We start from the raw sequence: 14,919 nt of genomic DNA, 5'->3' as shown, positions 1-14,919 counted from the left end.
CACACAACCTCACTTTATAGCTCTGAGCATCTCAATTCGTAAAAGAGATTCTATGCCAACCTGACTTTAATGTGCAGACGACTCAAGATAATGTACACTGAAGCCCACTCATGCATGAAAAGATGTGAAAATGTTTGCATAAAAATGCACCATTTGAACAAATGTAACTAGGGAAACATCAAAATCTTCAACTGTTCAGGAATATCAATGTATTTTTCGATGGTAAGGTACTATTATTTCCCATCCATTAAAAATACAGTAAAATATGGAAAATATATAAATAATTGAAAATGTAACTTATTAATATTAAAATTTTTATGAGTAAACAAACAACCAAGTTGTGAATCAAAATGAAACTTTGATCTCATCGAGATTAAATCCCAAGATTACCTTAGTTTGTAAAGATACTGACACTGATACTCTGATTGTATGCACTAATTTGCTAAATTAATAACTTTTTTTTTATTGCAAAACTTAATGTAATTGATAAACACACAATAATTTCAGTTCTGATAAAAAGAATATTGACATCATATTCCAACAATAGGAACAAAATAGTAATAGAATTTGATTCCCTTTTCATTCATCTGAACTAAGGACAAGCCATTTAGCCTTGGTAATGTCTGTACAAATTTAATTATTCAAATGCGCAAGGGTTGATCATTCCTCGCTTCTTTATAACAAGGTTTCTTATTAGAAAACAATGAGTAAGGGTTGTAATCCACATTGCTTTATAACAAGACTTACAGTATTGGATGACCAATCACTATTATCTTTTGCCTGGGACCATCAATTGTTAGTAAAAAACATGCTTTAGAGGATGGGGAAGGGTTAACAGCCTTGAAGTGTTTTATCCAGTCCAAAGCTAATTTTTATGGCCCTCCACCCACCCTTATTAACAAACTTTTCCATCCTTAAAATCCACTCTTATTATACCAATGTACCCACCCTTAAAATGTCTATCATAATTACAACCCCATAGTAATAAAACCTCACAAAATAGAAAAAGGAAAATATCTTACCAAATCCTGGCTGAATTTTAATCACACCATCTTCATTTATTAGATGCTGAATCTTAATTAAGGCTTCTTGGATAGGTGCAACAGGCCACCTGATTGGATGAAATAAGTAAGATAAATACAAATATCTTTCAAATGATCAGTATCCATTAGTCTATTTTAATGAGTATTTTTACTGCTTGGCTAAACAACTGTTTTGCATTCAAGTCTCTATTCTACATGTCATTTAGTCTTTTTACAACTGATATTTTGTGATGTGATTTTTAAATTTTCTAAAATAAATATATAGGCCTAATTTATTGTTTATTAATAATTAATTATAAAATAAGAATGAACTATTATTATTATTATTAATTATTAATACAAGTACACTCTGTAAGTATTAGCTGAAACTTCACAGAGCACCAATATTTTCATCTTGAAAGTGGCAGGACACTTAAAAACCAATAACTTCGACCTTTGAACTGTTCCCCTTACCCTTGTTTTGTGAGGAATTTGAAAGAATGTGGAAGAGTGTCTAACTGGATTTCCATAAGACCCCTCAATGATTGTGCAGTGGTTGATATATTGGCCAAAATAAATCCAAGCATTGTCTCCACGTTGCTGCATGGTTGTTGTGCTATTGTTTCACTTGTCACACATATTCCAATTAATATGTCTTCACTGCTGCTAAGCGTACCACTGCTTTCTTCTGTGGGATAGTCAGAATCACCAAGCTTTATTAAAGACCCTATAAAAGATATTATGAGTTTATCACCCTATCTAGACTGGAAAAGTGATTAGGGAGGGAGACTTTTTTTATATTATTTTGCTAAAGCCAAATATCATCCATGGGTTGTGGGCTGGTGCAATGATATTCAAAGTACTGTAAAACATGATTGACATAACAAACAATATCTATTAACTATTTAATTAAAAAAATGAAAACATGTCTCCAACAAGTCATGACACTCCCTGTTGGAGACCAGTAGGCAAGGGATACTCTTTACTTTACAAGTTATACCCCAGTCAGGGAAAGCTAGATACCTACTGGGGAAGAAGTCAATCAGTTTGTTGGGAAATACTGCTTTGAAAAATGTTTTTACAATCTGATTGGGGTTGAAGGTGGGTGTGGACTCCTGTCTGGGATTTTGGACCTCTTGTCTAGTACGTTGGACACCCCATGGACCCTTCGTCGGGGAATCTCTTCGTCTGTGGAAACAACTGTCATTATACTTTTATAAAATCTGGACTAAATGTAGCTAATTATTATTCTGAATATATATGAACATATAGGGTGTAGACTGTAGTGTAGAGGCCTAGGCCTACTATAATTTGAATTAAATAATATGAATATTATAGTAATATATACTACTCGAAATAATAATAAAAATAAACAATAAAATTAAATATTATTAAAATAATAATGTTCATTGCCATTAATAATATATATTGTAAACATAATAGACTGTAGTGTTGTACAATGAGTTACTAATTAGTAATACTACACTACTACAATAAAGCATAGCCCATGGCCGATGCCAGGCCTGTTACAAGGCAAGGCACTTAAATCATGGAGTTATCGGGGTCATGTGGCTGGACTGGGGGGTTTATTAAAGTACTCTCATTCAAGCCTGAATGAGATGAGGAGGTGTGGTGCCTCCTTCCTCCAGTATAGGCTACATCTTTGTAATTGTTTGTCTTTTACAGGAACTTACCAGCAGGAAGAGCTTCTGCCATCGCAAAATCTTTTTGCAGGAAATGGCAACTAGGCCTATGGCGATACCACTTAAACAGGTCTGGCCAAATGATAAGACAAGGATGTAAAAATTAGGCCTTGAAATCGCAACTTCGAACGTGATTCGTTTTAACTTTTTGTTGTGAAAAAATCATGATAGCAAACCGCCCCCTCGTGGGTGTGAGCGATTACTGATGGTTCCCGATCACGATGCATGCGCCGTCTTTTCGAATCCGCCGATCGTCAACATAACTCTTGCAATCAATAAAAAAAAAATCACACAACTAATCAATCAATCAATCAATCAATTAATCAATCAACCAACAATCTAATCAATCAGTTAAACATTGTCAAACAAACAATCAACTAATCAAATAAGAAATTAAATTAATATTCAATCAGTAAATCAATAACAATCAATCAGCAACCAACCAATCAAATCAAACAATCAATTATTTATTTATTCGATCAATATCCTGTTCATAAAATCAATAGTCCGAAAGGTGACAAGGAAGTACGATCGAAAAGTTTAAGATGTAAGTCAGAAATGAGGCCTAATGCCACTATATAGGAATTCGTCAATAGGTGAGGAATATCTTTCAATTTTAGGCTATTCCATGTTTATATTATATTAGGCTATGATGAAATTTTGGAAACTAGAAAAATTAATTTAAATATTTGAATACATCTCTTTGTAATTTTAAGCTATTGAAATTTAGACTATGAAAATAATTTCACATTTTTACACATAATAATGTGTAAAATAAAGTTTTTTTTGTATAGACCCATAGTTAAGGCTTGTATTCAATAATTCGAGGATTTTGCTAGTAAAATGTCTGTAAATCAATAGAAATTGAATTCGTTAGATCCGAATTTCAATTGAAGTTATTAATTTATTTCTTCCTCTTGAATGAGTGAAATATATTTTTTTAAATCTCCTCAGTCTTTGTTTTTTACGAAAACGTTATCCTTTTCGTCTGCTACACAATTGGCATTTACTGTTTTAGAAATAGATTTTAAAACAAAAATAAAACATTAAAAATTACACCTTATTTCGATAATATAATAGTTTATGAATAAAATTATATTTTAATTCTGATTTGTGGAGAATTTAATTTTATTTCTTAATTCCAAAAATCACATAATAAATTATGTTGTTTTCAATTAAAAAAGCCAGTAGACATTCCCATCATGCAATTGTTCATCCAGGGATCTCTTATTTCTCATTCGATTGTGTGGAATTTTTCGGGTTAAATAGCCAGATATTTCTGATGAAATCAAAGCAAAAGTAGGTATTTTAAGTTTTTTCAACTGAAAAAATAAATTCATCATTTTATTTTTTACAGATTGAATTTATATTTTACTCGAATTATTGTAAAAATAGGATAGAAATGCGTTAGTATTTACGCTGACGATTCTTTGCAGGGGGTGAATCATGAGGGTGTATCCCTGTAAAAAGCAAACCCAAAATAATGGATGATTAGTCTACACGGTGTCTAACATGTCTTATCAAAACACAGTCAATGAGTGTGAAGCATAGAAAAAGAATATACAGTGATATGTACATAAGGTCCTTGTTGTTGTTGTTTATATCACGAAGGGGTCGGTCGAGGTTTCTTGTTTAGGGTACGACGACATACTAAACATATCCTCTTACGGTATCACAGAATCGGATAAATAAAATGATTCTGAAGATAGGCCAGCCTAGGCTAGGCCTCGCCAAACCAGTGTTTTTTGTAGTCTAGCCCGCACGAACTACCGACCATTTCCCGGTCTGGGTAGGAATATACCTCAGTAATAACTAGGGCCTAACTAGGTCTAGACCCTGCTTTGTTTACTCAGGGTTTACTGTTAGTTCGTGAAAAATATTCTCTCAGTAAAGGCAAATGGTGTTTTAACAATTTTATTTTTACTTGTATGAACATTTCCAATTTTTAAATCGGCCGATATTTTATTTTCCCAAATGCTTGAACGGATTTCCTGGCCAAATTTTTGCACGGAGGATATATTGCCTGTGCAGGCCTTTCTATAAAGTCTGTTGTTTGTATGGTTATGTTTGTGTTGTTTCCCATACCAGCACTTTAAAATAGCAATAATAACATACTTAATCACTGTCGTACTTATTATAATTTATGAATAGATAAGACAGGTGAGGTGGCAATCCCTTTCATGAGACAAACACACAGACAAGATGCTCTACGCAAAATAAATCTATAAGACTCTATAAAGGAGTAGAGTTTATTTGGAAGTGAGAAAAAAATCCAGTAACATTGACAAGAATGGACCTTTCCGCTAAGCCCCGCCCATTGGATATTGTTGCTAAGGTCCCACAAGACGACAATGTTAAAACATACGCAAACACGTGCGTTTGTGGGAAAACACGTGTGTGTGTGAGACGCGCGCGTATTCCTAGCTTTGTTCTGATTAGTCAGTTGTTAAGTTTGATTGACACTCTGGAAAGGTCTATTGATCCTAGGACCCTCGGATTTGAAGGCAAGCGTCTTAACCACTAAGCTACAGCTACACTAATCTACGTCATAGATTTGATATTTACTTATTTTTTTGTGTGTATTTCTTTAGTCCACAGTGAGCAAAAAGAGCTGCAAATATGACAGCAAATCCTGCAGCCAGCTCCCTTCAGATCACACGCCAAGGTGATGGCAGCTTCATGTATGAGTTCAGCGCTCACGGCCAGCAAGTTTTACACACGCTCAATAATTGTCGAAATAGTCCAGATTTGACTGACATCACCATTGCCGTGTCCAATGAGGTGTTCAGGGCTCACAAACCAGTACTTATTGCTTGCAGTGACTATTTCAGAAACTTCTTTGCTGTCCAGAAACCTGAAAATCCACAACAGGTCAGTAAAATAATTGCTTAATTTGTTTGAATGTAATTTATTTGGAAATACATGAAAATGTTATTTCAATTTAGGGTACATACTGATAACAAAACAATATAGAAAATGATAATACCAACATTAAAGGTTGACACCCACCTTTGCAAAATATACACTCATGCTTTTGATTTGTTCGACGACACAGCGCTAGAGCAGAATCACTCATGCGTAACCATTCTACCGGCGTCCTATATCCTCTGCATACGTAGATTTGGCGAAGTTGCATCTTATAATCCACACGACTAGGAGAACTTAACGTTCTCGCATGTGCAGATGACTTTTAGTGATGTCATTACATTCTACATCCTACCGTTGTGCAATCGAAAGCTCACGATTGTCATCGTAGAAGGAGACACTCATTGCCATTGCAGCTGTTGATCATCTTAAGTTCCTGGCAGTTATCAGTCTGTTGGGCTTCTTGAACAAACCATCAATGTGGTGTTTAGAAATGTACAGATTGTAAAGTAATTGAAATGTAATCTCATAATAGAAAGATTGTTAACAAATTTTATGAAAAGTAACTATATTAGAATTTTTTATGACAAATATGGTGAATTATGGAGCTTGGTTTTTGAATTGTGGCTATGTTGGTGTCACTCTAAATGGGTTATTACCCGATGGATTCTGACTTATCTTTCTTACTGTAGGTTTTGGAGCTCAGCAATATAAATCTAACCGGATTCCAGCTCTTCCTCGATTTCGCTTACACATCCCGCCTCTCACTTTCCATGGAAGTAGTGCAGGATGTCTTATCCGCTGCTGTAGTCCTGAAAGCATCATCCGTAATGGAAGCCTGCTGCGAGTTCCTCAAGTCTCAGCTGACTGCAGATAACTGTGTGGATGTTATCACTATTGCAGAAACTTATGGCCTAGCTGAGATCAAACGACAAGCCAATCGTATGATGTGTGAACGTCTGATTGAATTGTCACAAACATACAAGCAGAATCCACAAGTGTACGAGGAACCCATGAATGAATTAAACGACGGTAGGATTAAATTTTTTATTAACTTATAATTTATTAGGAAATGAGCCAGAAAACACATCAATATGTTTTAAATTATTATTGCTCTAAAAATAATTAATATGCGAATAATTATTTATACATTAGTATCTTACATACAGTATATGAGCAGAAAGAAGAGTACTGTACAAGCAATTGCACAGATATTGTTGTATGTGAAAGATAAAAATAAAATGATATAATTTTAAGTTGTATTGTATGAGTAGGCTTATATGTAGGGAACAATGTAAAACAATATTTTTAGAAAATGTACATATATTATTTTAATTATTACTCTTTTTCTTTCAGTTACTAACCAACTAGGCAGAAAGTTCCCACTGCCATTAACAGTCAACCTTAGGTCAAAAACATTGCCGGATATTCTTGACCAACCACCAGAAGCTGACATCATTGATGTTGATGTTGCCATCAATCCCCCATCACCGATGAGTTCAGATATAGATGCATCAGACATTGCTGATACTTACGAAGAGGAATCTGAAATACCGGTGGTTAAGTCTCCATTACAACCGCCTCAAGTTTTTGAGGAGCCACCCAAGGTACCGCCGCGTAAAAAACGTGGACGAAAGCCATTGCGTCGTTCAATCAATGTAGCGAAGGTTCAGAGAGCTTTAAAAGTGAAAAAGGAAGCTGCAGCCAAACTGAACAATGACAAACGTATATACTGTTGTAAGTTTTGCAATACTGAGTACAGTAAATTACGTGAGTTACGTTTACACTATGGTGAAGCACATTCTCGATGCACAAAGTGTACAAGGGTCTTCAGATTTGCAGCAGACATGGAAAGACATATGAAGTCCCATCAGCGTCGAGATTTTAGCCAAGGTCCCAAACGTTACGTGTGCACATATTGTGGTCGAAATTGCGGATATTCATCTGCTTTGAAGATTCACATTCGCACACATACTGGCGAGAAACCTTTTGTATGCCAATTTTGTGATCAACGTTTCATTCAGTCTATCAATCTCCGGAGACACATCCTTACAAATCACGAAAAAGAGACGCCATATGAATGTAAAACTTGTGGAAAAAAGTTCAGCGTGTACGTGTATTTAAAAAGCCATGAAGTTGTTCATAGCACTGAAAGACCCTATCAGTGTGAGACGTGTGGTGCAATGTTTAAACGCAAAAGCGACTTGCGCAGTCATAATCGTGTACATGTGGAAGAGAAACCACATAAATGCGACATTTGTCATTCCCATTTCAAGACACAGAGCGACTTGAAGACGCATCAATTGATACATAATGACGACAAACCACATAAATGTGACAAGTGCGGTGCTAGTTTCAAACGAACGGGACACTTGAACCGTCACATGCAAATCCACAGTAGTCAGAAACCCTTCCAGTGTGAAACGTGTGGCGCACAATTTAATAGGAGAGAGAACCTGAGAAGTCATCAACGTATACATAGTGGGGAACAACCCTACAAATGCAAAGTGTGTAATGCTGTGTTTCGCCACATGGGAAGTCTTAAGATACATGAGAAGAACCATGAAGAAAGTAGTAGAAGGTATGAGAGGAAATATCTTAATCAAAATATTTGTATTCAGTTTCATTTGTTTTTCATAATGATGTGATTATGGTAGTGATACTGTTGATTGATTAGCATGATGTGGATGTTAAATTTGTATTGTAATTTATAAAAGAAAATATTTATATAATTAGTTTTAAATATTTCAAATTTTCGTTTCAGTCCTCCACCTGCAGTTGTATCGGAACCGGTAACGCTTAATCAGGATCCTATAAGTACATCTTCGTTGCAGCATATTACTCACCTTCTGACCATGCAGGGCTTGACACCATTCCACACGCATCCAAATCAGCAGTTGACAGCAGCTCAAATCCAACACGGAGGCTTCCTACCACCAAGTGCTCCGCAGGTGGACATGCCAAGCCCGGTTACAGTCACTGCATCTCCACACTCCCTCACATCATCCGCCACTGTATCTCTTCAACCGCTCATGTCAATGTCGATCAACGCATCGGCTGCTGGTCAGGTAGCGATGACGCCGACCCCGCCACCTCACAATCTAACGCCTACATCCCAGTCCATAAACCAGGCCACATCACCAGGTATGGGGCTGTCAGTGCATGGCCAACAAACCCTGCACACGATGAGTCCCCCTCCCCATATGCTGAACCACCCCAGCATGACTGTCATTCCTCAGACTCAAGTCATGATACCTCAGCATTTACACCATCAACAAGATGTTACCAAGCTGATGGAGAACAGCCACGTTCCCATAACAACATCCTATATTATGCCTTAACATATGCACTTTCATGCAGAACACAACTACTGTAAGTTAACTGTTCGGTGGTGTACTGTAACCTGAAATTATTTGGTACTTTACAACCGCAACAACAGGTTGTACAGGGGTCCCAAGTTGGAAGGTACTTCTTCCTGGAGATCTGGTTTAATAACAAATCTAATTTGTCCTTTTGTTGCATGTGGTGATGCCCATTACCAGTTGACTTACAGAGAAGCAATTGGTAATACTGGTAAAAAGATGCAAAAACATCAAATTTATGGTTGGTTAGTCTCTACGAAACAGATAATGCCTTACTTGCGGAAATGCGGAAGGCTATTATGAACCCTGGGAGTCTCCCACGGCTCGCAGAGACTTGGAACCTCTGAGATGTATGTGAGTGTCCGTCTTAAAGGTAAAGAAGTGTCAATTTGAGGGAATTTAATAAAAATTCTACTGTGGGAACTATTAGAAATCAAAATCTGTGGTTATAATGATTTCCCTTGAAAGAAGTGTAATCTCTCGAAGGTTTTTCTTTTCTCATAGATACTTCAATATATATCATGCCCTTAAAATTACATTGGTATTGAGGTATGAATGGTTCACTTCTGCAGAGAAGTTCTACCAGGAAATACCAAGCAATGTGACTGCAACAGTACCGTGTGTACAGTATGTAACTTTTGATGTCGGTATTAACTCTAGAAATATACAATGAACTACATTAATATTTTCTTCAATTGATTTTCAAACGAGTAGTGCCCTGTGTAGTTAATTTTAGTATTTAAAAAATAATATTTATCATATTTATGTACAGTTTTGCAGTCCCTGTCAGATCATTGTGTGAATTTTTTAGCCATGCCCACTTTAATATTTATTTATTGAATTGTAAAAGAAATATTATAGAGGAAGTAGGTATGGTTTAGTACAAGGAAGGGTGTGCTAAAAAGGTTTAGGTATTATAAAGCCAAATAAGTGTGTGTAATTTACAAGATGATGTTTACAGATGGAAGCTATAAACTTGAGTGAGGGAGTGGTTAAGTGTTGGAAAGGTGAGTGTGCTGAGCTGGTTTATACTAAGGAGCTAAGAAAGGGATATAATTTAAAGTGTAGAGATAATACATAGGGTGTGGCAAGCTATATACAGTAGAACCCCTTTCTTTGGGACACACCCTTATTAAGGGGACATCCCTATTAAGGAGACATTTCTAGGGGACAATGTTTTGGCCAGGAAATGAAGGAAATTATATCTTTTAACACTATGGCCAACCCTTAAGCTGGACACCAATTGCGTTGTACTCTGCTCCCTGTACGCGCTAGACATGTGACGCTGTCTGCTAATTGTCGGTGGCAGCCTGAACAGACCATCATTAAAAACGATCCGTTCGCACAGGTTACAGCGTTACGTTCTCCATAGAATCGCGTAAGCCGACGAAAATCGGGTGCAGTGAGACACTTATTTTGTTTCTAATGGTGTCCCCAGGGGTTCTGCTCTATTCAACAGGGACAGTTCCAATGGTGTCCCCAGGGGTTCTGCTCTATTCAACAGGGACAGTTCCAATGGTGTCCCCAGGGGTTCTGCTCTATTCAACAGGGACAGTTTAAAGGGAGGAGCTTTAAATATTTTGTAGGAGGGAATGGACTTGGGATAATAAATTGGAAGATGGTAAGCGTGTTTTTCTGATGATGCCAAATATGTAATGCTATAGCATGCTAGAGTGTGACATGTACGAGTATGCGCATTAAAGCTTGTGTTAAGCTCTGTTCACACTTTCAAATTTCATGTAACAAATTCCTGTAATCTGCTCATATATGTGTCTGATTCTTCAGCAACATGCCCATATATGGGTGTGATACCTCATTATCATGCCCATATGGGTGTGATACCTGAGTATGATGCCCATATATGGGTCTGATACCTCAGTATGATGCCCATATATGGGTGTGATACCTTATTATCCTGCCCATATATGGATATGATACCTCAGTATCATGCCCATATATTAGTGTATACCTCATTATCATGCCTATATGTGGGTGTGATAACTCATTATGCCCATATGTGGATGTGATACCTCATTATGCCCATATATGGGGTAATACCTCATCATGCCCATATATGGGTGTGATACCTCATTATCATGCCCATATATGGATGTGATATTTCAGTATCATGCCCATATATGGGCAGGCATAATACAATTCCAAGGTGTTCTTCCATGAAGCTGTGAGCATCATACTCTCGATAATGTGGACAGACCTTAACTTTTAGTAGTTTAGGTATCAAAAACAATGAGCTGCATTCAAAGATTTTTGTAATTTTGTGTTGTACTTGCATGAATTATTGGCAGAGTGCCAAAGGTACATTCAATTTTATTAATATAAACATACTGTATATTAATGAGCCCATTCAAACACTAGTGATTCAATAGATTTTGAATATTTGTTATATAAATGAGCTCATTCTGTGTTTGAATAGAATATGAATATTCATAATTAATTAAATTGCTACATTGCTGGTTGAATCAGTTTTTTCTCCTAGCCACGAAAGCTTAATTAATCTTCTGCTAATGGCGGTAGTGCTGTGGAATCATGGATGGGTATGCATGTAATCCTTTATGGTTTTTTAAGGGTTTTTAATGTCAAATTGCTTTTTTTGTAAATTAGAGTTTTACATTTTTAAATACAACTCAAATAAAATCAGTTGCACATCAAGAGGTAAATAATATTAATTGTAATGGGAAAAGTACTGTTATGGGAAACAATCAGTAATCTTTTGAAAATAATTTGAAGAGAATTGGTCCTTAAGCTGGGCAGGCTCCTGGTAATTTTATCATAGAATATTTTATTAAATGCTCCTAAAATGCTTCCTGAAAGGAAGACATTTTGTGTGCCCCTTCTAAAGTTTTATTCACACTATCAAATTTTCTTTGACAAAAAAAAATGTTGTGTGACCATATATAGTCATGATGTGCCTTTATATGGTCATGATGTGATGTCATCATGACAATATTTAGGCATGTCGCATGTTTTTGTCAAATATAATTTTACAGTCTGAACAAGGCCTTTAGGTCTAGTTTGACCTGAGAAAATATATGTTGTTAAGCATGTGGGAAATAATTTAGATGCAATTTATTTAGGGGGATTTCCCCGTTTGTATTGTATGTGTATGCGACACCAGGTAAGACCGTTTACCTGTAGGTGCTAGTATAGACAAGAGTTGCATCTGAGTACCTCCACTATGCTTGTCATAGTCAATCAAAATGAAATTCAAAAAGCATAAAAAAACCCTCCAATTCTAATCAAATAAATGCAGTGCATATATGGGGCTTGCTTCTCTGTACTAAAGTATACAATATTGCCATATTACTCAGTAGAACATTTAGTGACAGTACGCTGATTTTAGGATGGCAAGCTTCGTACAAGTTAATTAATATCAGTGTGTAGTGAGACAATGTAGAGTTTAATTTGTCTGCTAACTTCCAGAGGGATGGAGAATTTTCACTATAAATGATGTCAATTAAAACATTGTAATACTTGAGTAACTTCCAGTGAGAGACAGTTTGGTTTATGCTGATTTACACTACGTTGTTATATGGGAAGTTGTCAGAACGGTATGATTTATAGATTTGTTACTAACAATTCAGTGGTGGCTCCAGACATTTGCCAATGAGGAGTCTGATATATCCGACAGCAGGGTCCAAATCAAGGGGCTGACTAGAGCCTTGATCACGGTCCCTAAAATTTTTGGTAGGGTTCATGGAGAGATTTTATGGCTTAGTATGGTCCAAATTGTGCTTTTAGACCACAATATTAGGAATTGGCAATGAAAATGAAGTTTTGGATAGGCAAATTCATATTTTTGGTCCAACGGTGGGTGGTCCAGGCCTGACTGGGGTGGGTGTTGCCCTCCCTGCACCCCCACTGGAACAACCACTGAACTGTTTACATCCATTGTGCTTGCTTTATTATCGATAAAACAGTTCTCTTCTAATTTTCACCTAAAAAGTTAATACCCTACTTTATATACCAAATAATTCAAATATTGGATATTATTTGTAAGTTTTTAGCTTTAGACAGACAGTATATTTAATTTTCAAGTCTGAAAATTGGTTTGAAACTAATGGTTCTTGGTAAATGTTAGTAAGTTTTATCCACATGCCAAATTTTGTGACAATTAACAATAACTGTGACATGCCCATATATGGGTACATCACACACTTGTCACAGAATGTGATAGTGTGGACATAGCTTTAGAGATGCATCTATTTTACTAGTCTGGGGCATTATTTGGAGGTAGGGGGTGCGTGCATACCAACTTGGTTGGGGCTGAGGTGAGAATATGGACTTCTAGGTGCCTGGAAATTGCCTTCTCATACCTTAAAAATCTTACCGGTAATTCATGTTAACAATACAATTATTTTTCGTTAAAAAATTTAGGGGGTGTGATCGCACTGTCCACACCCCCTTGTATCTGCCCCTTCTAATTAGGTCCATAACCAGTATTCTTTAATGGGTTTCCAGTGAGAGGTAGAAGATGACGTTCGCCTGGGAAAGAAGACTTGCTGGGCAGATAAGAGAAAAAGTGTCTGGAAGAGTAGTATATCATGTAATGGTGAATTCCAACATCATTTGATAGTTTTTGATGTCAAGTGGCAGGGGGGGTTTGAAAATGAGGTTCAACTGAGCCATAGAAACCCTTGGTTACTACAATTTTGATATAAAGCTTTTATCATTTTTTTTTTACCCATTAAGGTAGTCTGTAAATAAACTGTGCTCTCTTAATATTATCTGCAAAACTTTTTGAGTGTCTTTAATTTGCATTTATTTTGATGTCAATTTCATAACACTTAATGTATCCTGTCATCCAAAGTTAGAACTGCATTTTTCTTCATATTTTGCTTTGAATCACTTCCCAAAGATATTAAGGAAATGTTCCTCTGTTGAAAATTATGCTACTGTATATTTACCCGTCATTGTATACTGGTGTTCTGTACGACTACCAATTACATCATAGAGAACTTGCAAATACAGACATAAAGGGGTGAAATATTTGAATAATACCCCTTCAGAGTAAACCAAATACGAAGGGATGGGGTAAAATATTTGAATTATACCCCTTCAGAGTAAACCAAATACGAAGGGGTAGTAAATAAGGATGTCTTTTATATGACCAAAATATGCCAGTATATGATAATATAATAGTATAGATTTGTATAGCACTGGTATCCGTCAAACAAGATGCTCATGGCGCTTGATATGTGCACTAGTAGCTCGATCAATTAAGTACTTTATTGCCCATATGGGTCCTTTCTTGTCTGTGCTACCCGGAAACTCAATACCAGCAACTCTCATTGTCCACCACAGGGGCTTTCTGTACCATGTAATGATGTACTGGGTTCTTTATATGCCACTGGGCCTACGGTTGTAGTCCTTATCGAAGACTTGTTCTACCACCAGAACCATAGGCGAGCATGCCTTTCAAACCAGCACCCCTGCCTTAACCACTCGGATATTCGTATATGAGTGTAATGACATTATGCCCTTACGTGGGCATATCACAGAAAGTGTACGGACTGATCTGTTCACACCATATATGGGTGTAATACTATATCACATCCATCTGTCAGACAAGACTTGTAGTGTGGACTGATGACGTATAGAAAGGCTAAGAGGAAATAAATTCATTTCAAGATACATTTATTTACTATTTGGTCCTTTGATATTGCTGAAGAATGACCAGTCTGTTCATATGGGTCTGCCTTTTTGGTGTTTTAAGAAGCATTTTCTTTAATTAAGACTAATCTATTTACCTCTCTCAAAGTTTCCTTTACTTTTACAATTGCTCGCTCATCTGTTTTGCAATTTCATCTGCTTTGTGGGAGGTTAAATTGCATAGAAAAGTTTGTGTTTGTGTGTGTGGTATCGGCCTATTATTTGATTAGTAATAGAATACAGGTCTCCCTCCAATTAAAGACCACTTTTGGGACCGGGGTTTCCATGGTTTTTAGC

At 36.4% G+C, this 14,919-nt stretch overlaps 2 protein-coding genes across 3 annotated transcripts in view; one reads left to right on the top strand and one right to left on the bottom strand.

Moving 5' to 3' along the window:
* The window catches only part of LOC117105861, a 19,093-nt gene extending 16,198 nt beyond the window's left edge, over positions 1 to 2,895 (bottom strand). Inside the window, exons 1-3 of the mRNA XM_033247171.1 lie at positions 2,717 to 2,895; positions 1,497 to 1,749; positions 1,023 to 1,111 (exon numbers count right to left, since the gene is read on the bottom strand). Coding sequence (XP_033103062.1) covers positions 1,023 to 1,111; positions 1,497 to 1,749; positions 2,717 to 2,738 — 364 coding nt within the window. The 5' untranslated portion in view covers positions 2,739 to 2,895. The remainder of the gene's footprint in view (positions 1 to 1,022; positions 1,112 to 1,496; positions 1,750 to 2,716) is intronic.
* Positions 2,896 to 3,913: 1,018 nt separating this feature from the next.
* On the top strand, positions 3,914 to 13,697 carry LOC117105756 (zinc finger protein 480-like). 2 transcript variants are annotated; one of them, XM_033247027.1, is made up of 5 exons: positions 3,914 to 4,024; positions 5,317 to 5,596; positions 6,283 to 6,622; positions 6,947 to 8,171; positions 8,355 to 13,697. In XM_033247027.1, the coding sequence occupies exons 2-5, from the start codon at positions 5,345 to 5,347 to the stop codon at positions 8,929 to 8,931; spliced, it is 2,394 nt and encodes a 797-aa protein (XP_033102918.1). In that variant the 5' UTR covers positions 3,914 to 4,024; positions 5,317 to 5,344; the 3' UTR covers positions 8,932 to 13,697. The 2 variants fall into 2 exon arrangements, with proteins under 2 accessions (XP_033102918.1, XP_033102919.1); XM_033247028.1 differs by lacking the exon at positions 3,914 to 4,024 and adding an exon at positions 4,217 to 4,362.
* Positions 13,698 to 14,919: the final 1,222 nt, after the last annotated feature.

The sequence above is a fragment of the Anneissia japonica genome, unplaced genomic scaffold, assembly GCF_011630105.1.
Source record: "Anneissia japonica isolate Jap-2015-1 unplaced genomic scaffold, ASM1163010v1 scaffold287754_len4335492_cov202, whole genome shotgun sequence".
Taxonomy (NCBI): Eukaryota; Metazoa; Echinodermata; class Crinoidea; order Comatulida; family Comatulidae; genus Anneissia; species Anneissia japonica.
The sequence above is the reverse complement of the archived record's forward strand: the minus strand, read 5'-3'. Positions and strand labels throughout refer to the sequence as shown.